Source organism: Meira miltonrushii, assembly GCF_003144205.1.
Source record: "Meira miltonrushii strain MCA 3882 unplaced genomic scaffold FA14scaffold_1, whole genome shotgun sequence".
Classification (NCBI taxonomy): Eukaryota; Fungi; Basidiomycota; class Exobasidiomycetes; order Exobasidiales; family Brachybasidiaceae; genus Meira; species Meira miltonrushii.
The window spans coordinates 3874629-3894002 of NW_020289943.1; the positions used below are offsets into that span (position 1 = coordinate 3874629).

Here is a 19374-nt window from a genome sequence, read left to right on the forward strand (position 1 = left end):
ATGCATGCTTTTAGACGCAACAAGACAATTTCAAAACAAATGAATGCAAGACAACTTCCAATGCTTAATAGCCATCATGTATAATACCCTTCAATGCGACATTATAAAAAGAATTGCAATTTATCGTGTGAATGTTGTTCAATTGTGAAAGAGTGGCAGCTTGATTTTGCCACGCTAAACTTCCACGTCCGTGTTCCTTAGCGGGCGTCAAAATTGTTTGAATAATTTTTTGGATTAAAGCCAAATTCATTTTCCCGCACTCCACCCGAATTCCCTCTCTTTTGGTTGTTGCGATCGGATGAAGCTGTACAAATGTCTGTCCAGCTTAGCCATGCGATGGCAAACGGGCATGACGACAGTGGTGTGATGAATGGAATGGGAGAGAAGAAAGCAGATAAGACGATTCAACCACTTTATACTTCACAGAGACGGAGAAGTATCGGTCAATCTAGAGCTAGAATTGATCCGATGACACTTTCGATAAAGTTGATCGTCTATCCAATTCTGTTCTTAGCATTGCTATTGGTCCATCTGGTCTATTACGTTTCCATCAAAGCTAGAGCGTCTTGGCGATATCAAAGGTCCATTATCGCATTCATGCGCAGCGATGAACGTTTGAACAGGACGATCAAAGGCAAAAAGGCATACAAGAAAGAAAAAGCTCGGATAGAAGAACAACATGAATTGGCAGCCCAAGTAAGACTGGCAAGGATGGAATGTATGGGAAGGACAAACGTTCCGCGTCATATAGCATTATCGATCGGTCCAAAACCCATTCGAACCAGTACCCTACTTTTACGAGCGATGAAGATTTCGGCTAGGATACTGAGTATGAGAATGACCAGCTGGATACCCAACAAGGCGAAAGAATTGTATGAGCAAAAGGCAAATATAGTGGCAGAAGCAAGACAGCAAGAAAAGTACGCATGGGATAACCTAGAAGCAGCATTACGGAATTGTGCTTTATCAGGAATTAGAGAGTTGTCTGTGTACGATATTGAAGGATATCTCGCGAATCGATTCAGCGAAACGCAGAAAGAGGTCATTGAACAGGTATGGAGACTACCTCAGGAGTCGATTGAGGATGAAGAATTGATTGAAGGAGAAACAGCCTTCTTACCAAATGGTAACTCTGCTCAAAAGTTGGACAGAAAACACATTCAGATCACAGCTACGATCTATAGACCGTTCAGGGCGCCCACACTACATGATATATATAGGCGTCCTTCTCTAACGCCACATAAAGACGGACATCATTCTGTCCAAGTTCGTATCAACATTCTTGGACCGGAAGATGGTCGACAAGCACTGGCAAAAGCAGCCACGATCTTATCAAAACGTCAAAAGAAGTCAAGTGGACCCTGCAAAGTTGGTGAAAATCAAGTTAGAGATGTGTTAGCAGAACACGGATACCCCTCTGATCCTGAATTGCTCATCATTCATGGAGGTCCAAGACAAGTATCAACGTTGCATGCATTTCCACCTTGGCTTGTGAGATTATGTGAGATCTATCATGATGCCGATGCATCGCCTTATCAACCTTTATCATCCACCTCTTTCGAAAAAGCATTGCACGCCTTTGCCAAGAGTGAGCAAAGATTGGGCAAGTAAACTAAACCAAATATACACGGGCATTCACTTTCTTATTTTCTCATCTTTTGTAACCTCATCATCATGTACTGATTTGTAAGCATTGATTCCTTGTAATACATAATTTGATCTAGTGTACAGTGCATTGTGAATGTGATTTGAGTCCATGATAGGGGATTATGCGGTTGTTGCATCTGCAGGTTGCGTGCCATCAGTCACTTCATCCTGCCCTCCTCCATACTGTTTGATCCATTCCTCATCTTCCCAAACCGGTTTTCTAGAATCGAAGCCAGCGCTATTAAGTGAAGTTCCAGATTTGATTGGTTTAGCTGGTGTAACAGTGATGACACGGCCTTCGATTTCGTTTAGATGCATATTATCTATTGCACCTTCCACATCCTCAGCAGAAGAAAATACGATGAATCCAAATCCTCTATGATTACTTGATTCAGTCGAGGCAGGTCCTCCATTCGTGGTCGCATTTCGATGCTTTGGAAGATGAATTTCTACAATTTCTCCAAATGGTTGAAATGCTGATAAGAGTGCATTTTCATTTGTGGTAGGAGATAGTCCGCTAACATAGATTGTTGTGTGTCGTGTAGACATCTTTGAAGGTGCATCCACTTTGGATGGTGGAAGGAACACCAAAAATGAAAATGCGCCAAGTCCACTTTCTTCTTGCGTTGAATTTGTCCGTGCGTTTCGCGTTGGGCCCTCTCGCGCCTCTCTCCAAATCATATAAAATGCAAGCATTTACTCGAGATGACTTTGAAAGCAATTGGGAGTTTGTCAATTTCAGTCGAAGTATAGACAGCTTCTACTATGGCGGCTAAATGCGACATGATCCCTATCATTTACTTGGCCAACCTTTCTGCCTCAGGATTGGGATTGCTTGCGAATATGTAAGCTGGAATATGCTGCACTAGCCATACATTCAATACATGTATTCAGGAACACGTTTGAGAAGAGTCTGTCATATTTTCTCGTTGTCCCGACTTCTGTTGTATGTCTGAACTTATTATTATCAGCGTGAAACTTGATCAGAAATGGAGGAAACAGAATTGTATAGTCAAACAGAAAAGTGCCGAAAGTTTGGGTTTTGTCATGCATGTAGATTAAGCACGTCTCTTAATCAGACGCGTACATACATTAAATGGGGCGGGCTGCTTGCTTTTCCTCGGGGCTTTTTTCTTACACACCGTACGCTTCTACAAACAAAAAATAAGCTCAGAATCGGAACCGGGGAATATTGCATTTCAAGCAACAAAAAAAGACGCGCGAATTGTTCCTTAGTCTGGCGCTTGGACCGTTTGGCGCAATGAATGTTGATTCTTTTGGGTGGTGTCACGTCAAATTGCCGCCGCCACTTTATTTTTGGTTTGTTGGCTATTGTTACGCTAGAATCAGGGAGTGTGGATTAGCGTATCTCCGTCATTCTATCTACCATATAGTTGAGTTAAGATGATGCAAAGGAGAGTACAATTCAATGACTTAACAGGGGAGAACACCTGAAGTGGCGTATTTCTCAAAAGTAGAAGGAGGAGTCCACTCCTTTGACAGAAACAGAAGATCTTCTTTGCAGCTTACGCCAACACTTCTAATTCCTTGTCAGTACTTGAAACTGACAATGATGTATTGTCGCTTACTACTTACGGTCATCAAAGTAGTCAGTCTGCGTCATGACTAGTTTGATTTGAAGTGATCCCCTGAATGCGCATCCTTAATCAAGTGTTCTTTTGCCAGGAACGTTTTTCTTGCTTTTGCAATTTCCCTTTTTCCTTGCATGAATTTGTATGCACGCGCTCTGCTTCCAAAGGCGTGTGACCCTTCTCGTGTGCAAGCCTGCATTAAACGGTGCCGCCTTAACTTACACAAACAATCAATGACTGCTCCCTCATTGAATATTTTCAATGGGAAGGGCTGACATATCTTCTCTTAGATGACAATATCATGAAATCATTCTAGATTGAAGAACTATATAGAATATCGTTGTTCCAAAACTGATCTGATTTCCATGGAGGATTGCTTAGCGTAAAAGAAGTGAACCAGAATATGCACAATAACCTTGTGTCTCATCTTATCATACTAAACGCGAACAAATAATCATCGAAAGGTACAGTGCAGCCAGGCAGGCACCTTCATTGAATAGGTAAATGCAGTTCTTCTTCTTTGATCGACACGCGTTCTGTTTGCATACAAGCAAGGCAGTAAGGAAGGGTTTGATCGATCTTCCAAGCAGCACCAACAGCAGCAGTATCACCAATCAATCATCATGAGAATATCATCATCTTCAGGTCCCCAACTAATCATCTGGAAGATATATAGAAAATCAAGGGCCGAGAATTAATATGATGGCATAAAGGTAAAAAGTCAGTATGAAAAATAACGCGCGCGCGGAGGAGGTATAAAGAGAGAGCAGCTGTCTGTCTAATCTGTCGTCTACGCATGCATTCCTATTTGGCCTGGGCAAAAATGCCCGCGACTAGTAGGATAATGCTGCTTATTTTTGATTTTTATTTTATTTTTTCTCTCCTCTTTTGTTGTCTCAATACGCCGCTCCGTTTTCCTACTCATCCTCCGCCCATTGCACATTTCGCCTCTCTTTTTTTATTATTATTCTGGACACTGCGTATGTGCGTGCTTTGTGAGGATTAAACATACGATCCGCCTTACTTTTGATTTTAAACTGCTTTAGCAGCAGCAGCAGTACACCACACAAGCACGCATTGCATCTTTTGGGTGTACATTATTATATGAATTGCATGTATGCACGCAAAATCATTCTCTTTCTTTTTGGTTGCAACTGTTTTTGGTCGTCATTGTCATCACTCCCTCCTCATCGCTTTTTCTTGTGAGAGAGAAGTGCTTCTGCGCCGCGGTCACAGATCACTTTTAATAGCTTTTTTGGACAAACGGCTATCCGTACAAGAAGAAAGGAAAACTTGTCGAAATCGCGATTACAATCGACCACAATCCTCAAACGCGTTTTGATTTTTTTCGACATTCTTCAGAACAATTTCGCAATCGGTCATCGATAATCGATAACGATTCATCTTCATTTGCAGTTCTATCAGTTCATCGGACCGCTTTTGTGATCACTTTAATCAATACCTTGGAGACCCTACCAATCTATCTCATCGTTCTCGCCGCGCGGTTGCATGTGCACACGTTTGGGCCTTGGCTGCACATGAAAAAAAAGTTTCATTCGATCTCGAGCGAGAGCACTGAAATTTTTGTGTATTCATTCCGGCTTTGGATCTAAGATAGGATATTGCAATGCTTCTATCATCACTTTGATGTCTTCAACTTAATCGAAAAATTATTCATCTCGATTCATCCACTTCTCCACTAACGGTTTCAACTCCGATCTCCCAGTTCATGTCGTAGGATACGTTACTTTTTTCACCATCGAAGTCTTTTTCAAATCAGAAATCCAAGGAATAGTACGCTGATCTGCGATTCTACAATCTGTATAGGAAGGCTGTGTACTAAGAGTGTACTAGTATATGCTGTTCAAGGGCATCCAATTTAGGCTACATTGATCAAAGACAAAATTTTTGGTGCTGTGTTCAACTTAAGCTCATCTCAGACAAGATGTCGAATAACTTTGCCCATCTTTTCAGTGCTTTCCAGCAACAGCAACAACAGCAGCAGCAGCAACAACAACAACAGCAGCCGCAGGCTAATAATCAGCAAAACGTACCTCAACAATTCCAACAAGCAAATGGGATGTTCCCTGCAGGCGGTCTCAATAACATCCAAAATGGTGGTCAAGCATTACCGCCAGGCGTCAATCCTGATCTTTTAAGAGCTATGATGCAGCAATGGCAGGCAGGACAGGCAACTGCTATGCAACAGCAACAACAGCAGCAGCAGCACCAACAACAACAGCAGCAGCCGCAGCAACAGCATCAAGCTCAACAACAGCCTCATCAGCAGGTGCAACAACATCAAGCTCCACAACAGAATTATATGGCAAATTTCAATCAAGTCTTTAGACCGAACAATGCTATGATGGGAGACAACCATTCTGGAAACGGGATGATGACACCTAATATGTTGGGTCAGGCAAACGGCGCACAAGGGAACTTCAATAATATGCAAACAGCTGGATCGATATCTGGAGCTCAAGCTGCAGCTGCGGCATCTCAGGCAGCAGCTTTAACGAGACAACAGCAGTTGCAGCAACAACCTCAACAGCAGCAGCAGCCTGTACAACAGCCGCAACAGCAAATGCAACAAAATGTACGGCCAGGACCGTCGCATGAAGCGAATAAGCCCGTTCAAGCACCTGCGAATCTTCAGCAGGCTTTCGAGATGGCACGTAATGGAACGTTATCTGCTAGTCAGGCAAGCTCATTGCGCTCGATTTTGGAGGCACATCGAACGAATCCAACGTTGAACCCGCAAATCGCTGCTGCATTGATGCAACAAGTCCAAGGGCAAACAGGTCAACAAGGGCAGCCGCAACAGCCTCAGGCACAACAGCAAGCACAACAAGTACGCCCACCATTCGCTCAACAGATGATGGAACAAGCAATGCAACAACAAATTCGTCCTCAACAGCAACCTGGTCAGCAGCCGCAACAAATGCCGTCAACCTTACAACCGCAACAGCCACAACAACAGCAGCAGCCACAGCAATCACAGCAACAACAAGCACAACAACCTGGTGTGAATGTTGCTGCAAGACCTCCAGGATCTGCTACGCCTGCACAAATTTTCAAAGCCTTGGAAACACGCATTGCAGATCAAGAGGCAAAGTTGGCTTCCGTCACGGATGCAAATGAACGTGCATTACTTGAGAAGCAAGTCAATGATGCTAAACGTATGAGAGAGGCTATTACTGCTCGATTTGCAGCTCAGATTCAAGCTCAACAACAGCAACAATCTCAGCAGCAACAACAACAACAAGCAAATCCTCAAGCACAGCAGGCAAGGCCACCGATGCAGCCGCAGCAACAGCCTACTCCGCAAATGCAAACCAGACCATCGCCTCGACCTGGAAATGCGAATGCGTTTGGAAGTCCGGCTTTTGCACAGCAAAAGACACCAACGCCTATGCAGCAACAGCAATTCGCTACTCTGAATCAATCTCCTCATATTGGCGGAAATCCTGCCGGTGCAATGGGAGGACAGCAACAGAGTAATCAGCAAGCACAGCCGCAACAGGCCATCCAACAAGCCCAAGCCCAAGCCCAAGCTGGCCAGGCAAATGTTCGCCCGCCAGGTATGCTAGCTATGAAGCCGGAACAATTCATGCGAGCTGTTAGCGATCATATGTCTCAACGAAATCTACCTTTCCAAAGTTCGCCGGTGGTCAATAGCCAACGTGTGGACCTGTTCAGATTCTTTCAAGCTGTTCAAGCACAAGGCGGCAGTGAAGCTGTGACGAGGAAGAATATGTGGCCAACGATTTTATCACAATTGGATCTGGCTGCTGCCAACCATCCCAAGTACTTCGAATTGGCTAGAGAACTTGAAATGACTTTCCGCACGCAACTTGGTCCATTTGAAGATTTCTATCAGAGGGCCGCGCAGTACCAGTATCAAGTTGCTCAACAACAAGCAGCCAACCGTCAGCAAGCAGCACAACAACAGCAACAGCAAGCGGCTAGCATGCGACCTCCAAGTACTCCAAATGCCATGATGCAAAATTTGCAACAACAGCAACAAAAGCAGCAACAGGTACAACCGCAACAGGCACAGCAACAGCAGCAAGTCCAGCAGCCCGGTCAGATGAATCAACAGCAAAGACCACGACCACCAATGCAAGCCGGGTCAGTCACGATCAATCTGAATGGAAGACCTGTCACACTCGGAGCACCTCCGATTTTACCACCAGAAAAGTTGGCCGAAATGAATACGACGCAAGAAAAGTTTGCCGCTGCTTATCGTCAACAGCAAATGTTGCATTTGCAACAGCAGGTAAAGCTTGCCCAACAGCAGCAACAGCCTGGCGGTCAACAGACGCCAAACGGAGCCACCCTTCCACAACAGCAGCAAGCTGCTCAGAATGCTATTCCCGGTCAAACTTTCCCGCCAAACTTTGCACAAAACCCACAGATGATGCCAAACGGACAGAGTATGCAACAACCTCTTCAACCTCAACAGCCTCAACAATCTGTAAATTTCCCTGGTCAACAGCAACAACAGCAGCAGCAACAGCAACAGCAATTCAACGTTCAACAGCAACAACAGCTTAATGCAATGAATAATGTTGCTGGTCGACCTCCTTTCCCTGGTCAACAAGGCGATCCAACTAATCAAGCCAGCATGGCAGCTCAACAGCAAGCAGCCAACGCGCAAGGAGCTTCGCAACAACCTCGATTCATTCCTGTTTCTCAGAAGCAGTTAGAAGAAGCACGGGCTGTTATGGCACGCATTGATGAAGAGTTGAGCAGAACAAGACCAAGGTTGACTTTGAACACCACTATGCCAGATGCTGAGCGAGAGGAAGTGTTGAGTGAGGTATCAAAGTTGACATGGGTCTTGGACACGGTCAATGCCTTGCTGCCCGTATTCTATGCCATGCAAAATAATCTGGAACCTGCTAAAAGGTTGAAGATTATGGCGTACATGTTCCGTGATCAATTGGACTTACTACCGAGTAGACAATGCATCTTGCGTAAAGCTGATTTGGACAAGCTGAAAATGCAAATGAGCCGTTGCATTCATTACGTTCGCACTAGCAATCCTACAATTTCCAATTTCGTTATCGAAGAATACAAAAAGGACAAGGAAGGCGAAAGAGTTCGAATGATGCAACAGCAGCAGCAACAGCAACAACAACAGCAACAGCAGCACTTGTTAATGCAACAGCAGCAACTTCAACAGCAACAAATGCTGAATGACGTAAATGTAACCACAGATGCATCTGGTCAGCCAACAATCAAAAGACCTTTGCGTGTTGAGGATCTCAAACCTCCTCCTCAAAAGAAAGGTAAAGGTGTCAATGGCAAGACTGGAACAAGTCCCGCTTTGGCTGCTGCAACGGTCAATACCTCGCCCAAAGCAGGCGCAGCAAACGAAGCATCGCCCGAAGCCACTTCAACTCCTGCTGCCGCAGGAGCTAAAGGTAAACGAGGAGCAAGTAATAGCTTGCGCGGTAAGAAGCGTACATCTGTCAATAATCGACCAGATTCTGGTCAAGCTGCCGTTGATGCAAAGGCAGGTGCAGCAAAGGGCAAGGCGGGTAAACCTGGTTCTTCCAATGCTGATGCTACGCCTGGATCGATGGTTGATGTGAAGATGGGATCAAGTCCAGCTGCAGCTGCGCAAACACCTGCCAAAGCAGCCAATATTGCTTCTGCTCAAGATGCCAATGCAGAACAAGCTTGGGATGCAATGGTTAATGAAAATGCAAATGCTATCAAAGATCCTGCCGGATTTGTTGAATCAGCTTGGCACGATCTGTTCACGAACGGTAATCTTGCTGTTTCTCAACCTCAACCTGACAATTCTACCCCGGCCTTGACTCTACCAAGTGACGGTAATTCGATGGAATCCCTACTGATGATGCTTGGACAGACAGACAATTCCGTTGATGTCAATACAAACCCGACATCGACTGCTTTGGATGCAACTCAATCATCGGATACACTAAATGCACTCGAACAAGCAGATGCTCAAGTTGATATAGATCTACTAGATTTCATTGATGCTGATGCACTCGGACCTGATTCTACTGCCGTTGAAGATCCTCAAACGGAATTGGAGAATTTGCTGGCCACCTCTCATTCCTCTTCTGCCTCTGTTCTTGGAGACACGCCTGAGCTGGTTGATAGCTCGAGGGCGAGCAGCAGTACTACTTCAAGTATGAACAAACGCTTACTTCACACCAGCCTCGACATGTCGTCTTGGAACGACCCAAGTCCTGCCAGTGTTGGTATTGGGTCCACGCTGACAAACTCCTTCGAGGAAGATGGCGATGGAATCGTTTCCAAGCAAACTAATGGGACCGCAAGCTCTACCAGCCCTGTGAATGATGCACTATCCAAACTGACTGGATTGGGTGCAAATTCTACGGCTGAAACGTCACCTAATGCAAAAAAGAGAAAGAGCGGCGATGAAGAGGACTGGTGGGATAAATCTTTTGATGACTTAGGTCAGCAATTCGACTCATCTAACGGTCGACCATGGGCAATTCTCTCTTGATCTAGCACTTTGGCTTACTGTACATTTCCACAAGATGTGCTAATCCTTAAAACAAAACAAAAACTCTGTATCGTAACAAATCTTAAGCAATCGCTTCTCGTCGTCAAAATCTCGTATTCGGAAAAGACTCAATACTTCTCTTGGATGATATCATATTGTTTGGAAGGCTCTCAATTTCTCGCAGCAAGATTCTTTCTCCACTCCTTCTTCTTTTACTTCTCAAGGCTGGTTTATTATACCTTTTCTTTTTGGTTCTTTCCCATCTCTTTGGTAAACGTAACGTGATTTTTTATACCATCAATTTTCCTTTGAATGCGCAAGCAAACATTTGGTCGCATTTTTCAATATCCCAAAATTCTTTCTTATATTTGCCTTCTTGACTTTTATGCTCCCAGAAAGGCATTTTTTTTATTCTCGCTTCAGCAAAAATTTTGCTGTTTTGTCTCCATATCCACATGTAGTGTTTCCACATGTTCTTGTAGTGATCGTGAATTTTAATCCGGTTGAACTTATTACAAATGCGAACAGATGAATGATTAAATATATATGATTCTCGACTATGAGAAGTGAGCGTACAAAAATTGTATTTGCGCTATCAAGATGATTCTATGCTGCTACAAGGAATTGCTCTGTTAACACAAATGGATATTGTTCCTGTTCAAGGTAAGCGGCATACTCTCCTGGTGCATCATCATTGCCTGATGAATTTCCTTTTCCTTTCTTTCCTGGTGCTTCGAGGTAAGAGAAATGAGAAGTCAAAGAAGACAAAAGTGCTTTCGTTCTCTTTGGATTCGGTTTGACAACGATGCCAAAATATTCTGCCGGTAAACCAAATCGTAACACACTTTCAACAAACGTTCTAATCACTTTGATATGCGTCAAAACCATATATGCTTCACTGAAATTCGTCCGTGCTAAACGTAAAAGCTCAGTCCAAAGCTCTTTCTCGGAAACGTTTGCTTCGTCCAATTCAGCTTTTTGCTGTTCTGCAAGATCATCTTCCCAACGGAAATCCCGAATGACAAACTTGTTTTCTCTGCATTTATTGCAAAATTCTTCCTTGACTTTCTTGAAAACAGTAACATTGAACAAAGAGTATTCTTCATCTGATGCAAGCTTGTTTGATGATCTTGGTACAACCATATCTGTCAAACGTTCGTATCTTGATTGCCAATCTTTCACATTGTTGTTTGGGACGGCAACGATCAAGGTTTCGATATATTCCGAATTAGGATCAACGATGTCATTTCTGTGAACAACATCTCCCAAAGCCCGTGTAGACAGATTACCATTTCGCCTTCTTTGTATCTGTTGCAGTTGACCTTTGGCGGTGTTATAGCTATTCAATTTGTTCTTCATCACGTTATCGATCGAAGTGATTTCTTTGGTAAGGGTATCGACAATCTCACGTATACTTCTATCCGTTCTGTATCTCTGTCCGTTCCAAGACCATGACAGTAGGTAGTCATCGATACTTTGTTCGTTTACTTGAATATGTTGACCTAAAGCTTCTGCATCGTTGTTGAGTAAGTTTCGTAATGTGTCGACAACTTTTGCAACAATTTGTGTGAATTGATTGTCAGATCTAGGTAATTCTTCTGATAGATTGATAAGCTGATCCAATGTTCCAGTCTTGAATGGTGGAAGACTTAAAGGTCCAAGTTCATTGGATGTTGTCAGATTATCCTTCAGTAAGATCTTTGACAATGAAGACATCATCTGATGTGGATCATTGCTCTGAATCGGCACAGCGATCATCCAATATGCCAAATCTGACGGCATCTTTGGCTAGATTCAATTTGCAGCGTATGGCTGTGATGAGGGGAAATTGTTGCTGCCTGACGTGCCGATTCGATGCAATATGGTATATATATGCACTGCCAATGATGGTGATGATGATGATGATGATGATTGTATATGCTTTAAGGAGTGTTCCATTTTAGGGCATGAAAGCAAACTCCTGAGATTGTAGGCTTGTCTCGCGCACGGTCTCTCCACGCACTCCAGGGCGGGTATTTAGACAGACAGGCGTAGGCTATGCAATCAATCCACGTGAATTAAGGCGCGATTTCAATCATGCAAAGGGAGTTGACATGTTTTGTACATTAGATTGAGATATTGTTGCTCTCTTCGATCTTATTGACAACCATCTAAGCGCTATCGATCATGTCTCGCGCTCGTCGTCATAGGAATAGACGTGAAGAAGAAGTGGATGCTTCATTGGGAAAGCTTGGTGCAGGTAAGAAAGCAGAAGGAGATTATTGACACCGAGCACTGATTGCTGATCAATTAAATCGCATCCGATCGTACAGACTTTGAGGAAGAAGAATTACTAAAGAATGGAGGAGAAGTGTTGAATATAAGTGAAGTTCATCTCTTGCTGAGAAGGGAACTGGAAAGAGGATCGATTGGTGAACCGATGAATCGTGATTTATTGACATTACCCGTTTTCAAGAAATGTTTTGAATATTGTGAAACATTTAATCGAGTAAAAGATGAAAGTACGGTCGAACAAATTCGAAATGAATTACGCGAATATGCATCTTTTGAAAGACAAGGTGAAGAAAATGGAGAGATTGTTGACGAGAAACGATTGCTGCTTTCACGCTTTGAGATGGCTCAATTGGCTAATTTGAGCATCGAAAGTGCCGAAGAAGCAAAAGTTCTCATTCCTACGTGAGTAATGAATTAGACATTATCAAAAAGTGTAACTATTCTGACAATTCTGCATCACCCTCCAACAGCCTCGCACCAAAAGATGACGACAAATTGCAAGCCCTTCTAGACGAATTGTCTACAAAACGTAAATTCTCTGCATAAACGACCTTAGACGTCTCAAAAAACTTAACATTTGTATAATCCTGTATTTCTATATTATCACAGTGCATCTTCATGCTCAAAACTCATCATTTTGTGTGCGTGTGTGAATTAGTATGCATTTTGAGCTCATCTGAGCATATGTTAAGCGAGATATATACAGCATATCATATCAAATTTGTCTAATTTCTTTTTAAAGCTTTCCAGCTCCGATTCCCTGAGCTGACAACTTCTTCTTAAGTTTATCACGAACGTGATCCAAGAATCCGGTAGTTGTGACGTAATGTTCACGTTTCATGTTCTTTCCGTGAATGGCCAAAGCGAGATCCTTGGTCATCACGCCATCCTTATCGATTGATTCAATGCATGCATTTTCCAATTCGCGTGCAAATGTGATCAATTCTTGATTATCGTCCAACTTTCCTCTGAAAGCCAAACCACGAGTCCATGCATAGATGGAAGCAACACTGTTCGTACTTGTTTCGTTGCCTTTTTGATGTTCACGATAATGTCTTGTAACTGTACCGTGTGCTGCTTCAGATTCCATAATTTGTCCATCAGGAGTGATTAATTCGGATGTCATCATACCCAAGGATCCGAAACCTTGAGCAACGATATCAGATTGAACATCACCATCGTAATTCTTGCATGCCCAAACGAAACCTCCTTCACCTTTAATTGCTTGTGCAACCATATCGTCGATCAAACGATGTTCGTACCACAATCCCTTCTTTTCGAAATCAGCCTTGTATTCTTTCTCGTAAATTTCTTGGAAGGTGTCTTTGAAACGACCATCGTATGCTTTCAAAATTGTGTTCTTTGTAGTCATGTACATTGGCATGTTCTTATCCAATGCCATCTTGAAACTTGCATGTGCGAATCCGCTAATGCTTTCGTTTGTGTTGTACATTGCCAAACCAACACCTCCTCCGTTGGGGAAGTTGAAGATATCCCACTTTTGTGGTTCACCTCCATCTTCAGGTGTGAATTGCATTGTGAACTTTCCTGGTTTATCGACGGCAAAGTTTTGGCAACGGTATTGATCACCGAAAGCATGACGACCGATACAGATTGGCTTTGTCCATCCAGGGACGGGTCTTGGAATGGATTCCAAAACGATTGGTTCACGGAAAACTGTTCCTCCTAAAATGTTACGAATTGTACCGTTTGGTGAAAGCCACATCTTTTTCAATTTGAATTCTTTTACACGGGCTTCATCGGGTGTGATTGTTGCGCATTTGATACCAACTTGATATTTTTTGATTGCTTCTGCTGCATCTACAGTTACTTTATCATCTGTTTTATCACGATATTCGATACCTAAATCGAAATATTTGATATCCAAATCAACAAAAGGTAAAATCATTTCATCACGAATTTTTTGCCAAATGATACGAGTCATTTCATCACCATCCATTTCCACGACGGGATTGGCTACCTTGATCTTTTCAGCGGACATCTTTGTGGTTGATGAAAAAGAACGGTAGGTGGTTGATGCAGGTTGAGCAAAAGAGAGAGCAGGAGCAGAGCGAGCTTTTACGGAAGCAGATTGTAATGGTGTGACAGAGATTGAACGTTGTGTTTGTAAATGAATTGAACGAACAGAAGTGTATGAAGTCAAAGATGAACGTGAGGCGCGCGATGCCAATCGCACAGTATTCGATCCGTACATCTACGTTTGGGGGTGGATGATGGCAGGTCGGAAAAAGAGTTGGTATGGAAATGTGCGGGAGAGGTAAGAAGCCGGAAGTTTAATTTGTGGCGCAGGGGAGGAGAAGAAGTTGAACAGTAAGAATAACAGCCGCATGTTTAGCATGTTGAGTCAGTCCACAAGGCTGTCTGCCGCACGCACGGCTTTTGACGCATTAATGACTAGAGAGAAGAAAGAAAAAATTCCTCTGCCGTTTTGCTTCAATTTTCTGGAAAATAAGCAAGCACGACAACCACTAAGCCCGAAAAGCGAGCTACGGAGAGAGCGGCGCTAAAGAAAATAAAAGATGGAGATATGTCAAGGTGGGGTCATTCAGTGATCAGATATCCGATCCGAATCGGATGCCGACAAAGAATATCTGAACGGCTTAGTCATCTTTGTGTCGAGAAGAAGAACAATCTCCACTTCAACCAACACACGACACTTCATCACACATGCGATTGCTAGTGAATAGAGCGTCATTGATAACGAAACGGAGATCATTCAATCATTGCTGGCAAACAAGACCGTTTCTCCTTCTTACTCCATCCTTGCCAAACTTGCAAAGGAAATATACAACGATGCCACAAGAAGCAGTACCCGCATACATTCAACATGATGGAAAACTTTCAGCACTATATCAAGCCATGAATCAGATCGCACCTTTGTCAATGGCAGATACATCTTGGGATAATGTTGGCGTTCAAATTCAAGCACCTGAACCAGAAAAGAACAAAGGAAACGTGATTATGCTATGTGAAGATTTACGAACAGCAGTTGTGGATGAAGCACTTGAAAGAGGAGATGTTGCGATCATCATGACTTATCATCCGATCATCTTTAGAGGTTTGAAGAGTTTAACATTCAATGATACACAACAAAAGAGCTTGTTGCGTTTGACAGCTGCGAATATTAGTGTGTATGCTGCTCATACTTCTTTGGACGCAAGCACGAATGGTTTGAATGATTGGCTTGCCAGAGTTGTATCAAATCAACAGTCAGATGTCGTCAAATCTGATACCCCGAGCAACTCACTGCCACCTGCGATCGAGCCACTCACAAAATCATACGAATCGCATCCTAACGCCGGACAAGGTAGAATCGTAGAGCTAAAAGAAGCAATCTCGGTCGACCAACTGGTTTCAAATATCAAATCAAATTTACAGCTAAAGAATGTCATCCTTGGTCTTCCACACAATTTTGACCCTAAAGAAGCACGGCTGACAAACATTGCCGTTGGAGCTGGATCAGCAGGATCAATCGTGACAAAATATCCAAAAGCACAAGCGTACGTTACAGGTGAACTATCTCATCATGAAGCACTTGCAGCAGTGGAAAAGGGGATCGTTGTTATCACAACTTTGCATGGAAATTCTGAAAGGGGCTATTTACGTCAAGTTTTGGTCAACAAATTGGAAAAGACATTGGCAAGCATAAACAGTGGAACACCTCTTAAAGTTGTGGCATCTCAAACGGACTCAGAGCCATTAGAAATCGTGTAAAATGATAGTGCAATAATATAGATGTACAGTAGTGATACAATGCTCATCGAGAACGCAATCTAGGGATGCCCATATCCCAGGGTCCTCTTCTGGCTTGTTTCCATCCTTGTGCCTTTCTCATCCAGGCAGGACAGATCACACTTAGAAAAACAGCTGTTGCCACGTTTGCAAAAGCAGCTGTGATTGAGAAACGAGCCAATAGTCCGATACTGATACTCAATAGAAACACAGTTGCACATATGGCAGACCGCCAATGAGTTGGAGCTCGTCTTCGAAGATGATGTTTGAGCCATCTTGACACAAATGCAAACAGAGCAATTGCTGCCAGAATAAGTGAGAATGCATCAATGGGGGATGCTAAACGTGAGGCCAACACGATACTTGCACACAAAGATGCATTGAGAGATAGCGTTGCAGGTAGAGGGCCTTGTGCTAGATGGGGTAATGGGACTGGTTGACCGCTTGAGCCATTCCTGCTGTGCTTGTGGCTGGCTTTATCTTGATCAGAAGGTCTCTCATTTATTCTAGCATCTTCACCTACTCCAAAATCAGCCAGAGCGAAAGAGAAGAGGAAAAGCGTCGTTGAAAGAGCAGCGATGGAATCCGAAGTGGTCGCCTCCGTCAACGTTCGCAGAAGAGGCGACAGTGCCAAGACCACTAATCCAAGAAGTGCATACGACAATGGTTGAGCAAGTGCACGATTTGTATGCTTTTTCGACTTTTCCTTTGACTCCGTCTTTGTATGCAACTCTGTCATACTTTCGCTATATATGCTAGTGATCGGCATCGTTGCTCCACACAAAGCAATGGTCAAAGCGCTACAGATTGCCAAAGATTCTGATCCGATCAAGTCATCTCTAAGGCTGAGGAACAACCCAACGAATGTCAAGATGATACAAACATGTTGTGAGAGCGGTAAAGACCATAACATCAAATCCGTCAAATTGGGAAGAGCGGTTGTTGGCTTTGTACGTAGTTCGCCCAAGAAATCTGGGGGTACATAATTGTCCGTATAAGGTTGCTGTGACCATAAGATTCGTTGCCAAGGCTGTAACCCCTCATTGCTACCGGTTTGTTGTTCTTCTGTCATAATACATATTGTTGTATTGTATGCTGATCGTTGCGAAGAAGCAAGAGTAAGGAAAGCCAATTTGCTATTAATTACGCTTTTTTCAAATACCGCGCACGGGCTGTAGCTTATTATGATGATTAGAAGAAATAATGTATATTATTCAAAGAGTATTGACTATGGATGGAAGGTAGATTACAGTTCATTCTCAATCTTTTTTGTCTCTTTCAAATTTTGCAATCGACGTGAGACATCATCTAGAGAGATCACTTCTTCACGTCCTTTTGTAGCGGAAGTAGCATGTCCGTTACGAACATTAACAGCACGCTTTTCTTGTTCTTCATGACCAACAATGAAGATGAAATTATAACCACCAGTTTCAGCACGCAAGACTTTCTTCTTCAATGTTTCAGATGTAAGGTCTGCATCTGTAAAGAATCCTTGTGCATTAAACATACGTTGAACTTCTTCTGCATATCCGTAAACCGATTGAGTGACGGGAATGACGACGATTTGACGAGGACTCATCCAGAATGGCCATTTACCGGCGAAATGCTCTGTACAAATGGCAATGAAACGTTCCAAACTTCCCAAAACGGCACGATGAATCATGACCGGCCTTTCGAATTCTGTACCTTCTGCATCGGTAGAAGTACGGAATTTCAAGTTGAAACGATTAGGCAAATTGAAGTCCAATTGAATGGTAGCACATTGGAATTCTCTTCTCATTGCGTCTGAGATTGTGATATCAATCTTTGGACCATAGAAAGCACCATCTCCAGGATTCATTTCCCACTTGCCAGGAACGAATTCGTTCAATGCATTCTCCAATCGTTTCTCCGCATCGTTCCATACTTGAATATCACCAATGTACTTCTCCGGACGAGTACTCAATTCCAACTTGAAGGTGAAGCCAAACTTGCCATAAACGGCCTGCAAGAAATCGAAGCACAATTTGACTTCATGTTCGATCTGCGATGACATACAGAAGATGTGGGCATCATCTTGAACGAATCTTCTCACACGGGTCAAACCGCTCAAAGCACCACTTGCTTCATTACGATGAATGACACCAAATTCTGCATATCGCATCGGTAGCTCCTTATAACTTCTATCGCGGGACCCAAACATCAAGCAGTGTCCAGGACAGTTCATTGGCTTCAAGGCAAACTGTTCCTTCTCGACTGGTAAAACGAACATGTCATCTTTGTAATTCTGCCAATGTCCTGATGTCTCCCAAACCTTGCTGTTGTACATGTTGGGCGAAATAACTTCAGTGAATCCACGCTTGCGGTATTCCGATTTCATGTAGTCCAAAAGGGTATTGTAAATTCGTGTTCCATGCGGTAACCAGAAGCAAGATCCTGGACTCATCTCGTGGAAGAAGAATAGCTCTTGGTCTTTTCCGATCTTTCGATGATCCCGCTTTGCTGCTTCTAGCAGGAATTGTTTGTATTCTGTCATTTGCTTGGTGTCCGGGAAGGAGATACCGTACAGTCTTTGCAACGAATCGTTGTTTTGATCTCCCAAAAAGTATGAGGCGGAGTTCTTTAGGATAGACATTGCCTTGATTCTACCAGTGTGAGGAATATGCGGGCCAACACACAAGTCCACCATAGGTCCACAGCGGTATACGGTTGTGGAAGTGCCGTCAGGGATCTTTGAGGAGATGATGTGTTGTTTGTACTTGTTGTATTTGAACATCTCCAAAAGATTTTCTTTTGAAACAATGACTCGTTCAAACTTTTGCTTGTCCTTGATAGCTGATTTGATCAAGTTTTCTAATTGTGTAAAGTCTTCTGGACGAACGGAGCGGTCTTGACTGAGACCCATTCCCATTTCGTAGAAGAAACCATCTTCGGTGGGAGGACCGATACAGAGATGGCAACCATAATGACGTTCCGCTGCTTCTCCCAAAACGTGAGCAGAGGAGTGCCAAAAGACTCTCTTTCCTTCTGGACTTTCAAAGTCGAAGAATTCCACAGAGCTATCTTTCTCGAAAGGTCTTTCTAGATCCCACAAATCACCATTCACTTTGGAGATCACTATACGTTCACTCAAACTTTTGCTGATCTCCCTGGCGACTTCCATGGGGCTGGTTTCAAAAGCTGTGCCTTTCTTCTCCTTGCCATCAGGAAGTGTGATTGTGATTTCTTTTCTGTCTTGTTTGGCCCGTTCATCATCTTGCTCTTTCTTCAATCTGTCGAAAAGAGCTAAACGATGTGCAAAGAAATCTGGAGTAGGTGTGAATTCAAGAGGTTGCTTAACGGAATCATCACCACCTTTTGCTTTCTTTTCCTTCTTTTCTTTCTTTTGTCCTTTTGGTTTAGCATCATTTGCTGATGCAGGGTTTGTATCTTTGTTCTGCTGTGCATTGATGGCTAATTGTTTTACACCATCAACCATTTCTTGAGCTGGATTTTGTCCAGAAGCGGACGATTCAACGGGATGAGGCTCAGGGGCAGACATTTTGAATTGTCGATTCCCTGGATTTCGATGTTATCGTTAGGAAGAGGAAGGATTGCCAGATTGCACACGACCTAAAAAAA

General features: G+C 43.3%; 9 protein-coding genes across 9 annotated transcripts; 4 read left to right on the forward strand and 5 right to left on the reverse strand.

The window, feature by feature from the left end:
• Positions 1 to 312: 312 nt before the first annotated feature.
• Positions 313 to 1611, forward strand: FA14DRAFT_177398 (uncharacterized protein; the record flags this gene model as incomplete). The annotated part of the gene is made up of 1 exon (XM_025500737.1): positions 313 to 1611. One exon carries the CDS (start codon positions 313 to 315, stop codon positions 1609 to 1611), a length of 1299 nt encoding a protein of 432 aa, XP_025358422.1.
• A 70-nt stretch (positions 1612 to 1681) lies between these two features.
• FA14DRAFT_131290 (RNA-binding domain-containing protein) lies at positions 1682 to 2267 on the reverse strand. The gene has a single exon (XM_025496928.1). The coding sequence runs from the start codon at positions 2194 to 2196 to the stop codon at positions 1768 to 1770; it is 429 nt and encodes a 142-aa protein (XP_025358423.1). The 5' UTR covers positions 2197 to 2267; the 3' UTR covers positions 1682 to 1767.
• A 2917-nt stretch (positions 2268 to 5184) lies between these two features.
• Positions 5185 to 9747, forward strand: FA14DRAFT_153456 (uncharacterized protein; the record flags this gene model as incomplete). The annotated part of the gene is made up of 1 exon (XM_025497598.1): positions 5185 to 9747. One exon carries the CDS (start codon positions 5185 to 5187, stop codon positions 9745 to 9747), a length of 4563 nt encoding a protein of 1520 aa, XP_025358424.1.
• Positions 9748 to 10318: 571 nt separating this feature from the next.
• On the reverse strand, positions 10319 to 11660 carry FA14DRAFT_159846 (ATPase, V1 complex, subunit C). The gene has a single exon (XM_025498414.1). It carries the CDS (start codon positions 11527 to 11529, stop codon positions 10354 to 10356), a length of 1176 nt encoding a protein of 391 aa, XP_025358425.1. The 5' UTR covers positions 11530 to 11660; the 3' UTR covers positions 10319 to 10353.
• A 228-nt stretch (positions 11661 to 11888) lies between these two features.
• FA14DRAFT_170856 (uncharacterized protein) lies at positions 11889 to 12652 on the forward strand. The gene is made up of 3 exons (XM_025500298.1): positions 11889 to 11986; positions 12060 to 12423; positions 12492 to 12652. The coding sequence occupies exons 1-3, from the start codon at positions 11914 to 11916 to the stop codon at positions 12565 to 12567; spliced, it is 513 nt and encodes a 170-aa protein (XP_025358426.1). The 5' UTR covers positions 11889 to 11913; the 3' UTR covers positions 12568 to 12652.
• A 13-nt stretch (positions 12653 to 12665) lies between these two features.
• FA14DRAFT_159847 (isocitrate dehydrogenase NADP-dependent) lies at positions 12666 to 14412 on the reverse strand. Its single transcript, XM_025498415.1, has one exon. The coding sequence runs from the start codon at positions 14234 to 14236 to the stop codon at positions 12758 to 12760; it is 1479 nt and encodes a 492-aa protein (XP_025358427.1). The 5' UTR covers positions 14237 to 14412; the 3' UTR covers positions 12666 to 12757.
• Positions 14413 to 14835: 423 nt separating this feature from the next.
• Positions 14836 to 15756, forward strand: FA14DRAFT_153460 (NGG1p interacting factor 3; the record flags this gene model as incomplete). Its single annotated transcript, XM_025497599.1, has 1 exon — positions 14836 to 15756. The coding sequence occupies one exon, from the start codon at positions 14836 to 14838 to the stop codon at positions 15754 to 15756; it is 921 nt and encodes a 306-aa protein (XP_025358428.1).
• FA14DRAFT_159849 (GPI2-domain-containing protein) lies at positions 15747 to 16876 on the reverse strand. Its single transcript, XM_025498416.1, has one exon. The coding sequence runs from the start codon at positions 16844 to 16846 to the stop codon at positions 15800 to 15802; it is 1047 nt and encodes a 348-aa protein (XP_025358429.1). The 5' UTR covers positions 16847 to 16876; the 3' UTR covers positions 15747 to 15799.
• An 85-nt stretch (positions 16877 to 16961) lies between these two features.
• On the reverse strand, positions 16962 to 19349 carry FA14DRAFT_142953 (threonyl-tRNA synthetase). Its single transcript, XM_025497189.1, has one exon. The coding sequence runs from the start codon at positions 19292 to 19294 to the stop codon at positions 17021 to 17023; it is 2274 nt and encodes a 757-aa protein (XP_025358430.1). The 5' UTR covers positions 19295 to 19349; the 3' UTR covers positions 16962 to 17020.
• Between the last annotated feature and the right edge of the window lie 25 nt (positions 19350 to 19374).

Excerpts from the sequence above, each read along its gene's own strand:
- FA14DRAFT_159849 (XM_025498416.1), bottom strand. The coding sequence starts at position 16,846 with ATGACAGAAGAACAACAAACCGGTAGCAATGAGGGGTTACAGCCTTGG.
- FA14DRAFT_142953 (XM_025497189.1), bottom strand. The coding sequence starts at position 19,294 with ATGTCTGCCCCTGAGCCTCATCCCGTTGAATCGTCCGCTTCTGGACAA.
- FA14DRAFT_131290 (XM_025496928.1), bottom strand. The coding sequence starts at position 2,196 with ATGTCTACACGACACACAACAATCTATGTTAGCGGACTATCTCCTACC.
- FA14DRAFT_159846 (XM_025498414.1), bottom strand. The coding sequence starts at position 11,529 with ATGCCGTCAGATTTGGCATATTGGATGATCGCTGTGCCGATTCAGAGC.
- FA14DRAFT_159847 (XM_025498415.1), bottom strand. The coding sequence starts at position 14,236 with ATGTACGGATCGAATACTGTGCGATTGGCATCGCGCGCCTCACGTTCA.
- FA14DRAFT_170856 (XM_025500298.1), top strand. The coding sequence starts at position 11,914 with ATGTCTCGCGCTCGTCGTCATAGGAATAGACGTGAAGAAGAAGTGGAT. Across the intron at positions 11,987-12,059 it reads ATTGGGAAAGCTTGGTGCAG|ACTTTGAGGAAGAAGAATTA; the intron begins GTAAGAAAGCAG and ends CCGATCGTACAG. Across the intron at positions 12,424-12,491 it reads GCAAAAGTTCTCATTCCTAC|CCTCGCACCAAAAGATGACG; the intron begins GTGAGTAATGAA and ends ACCCTCCAACAG.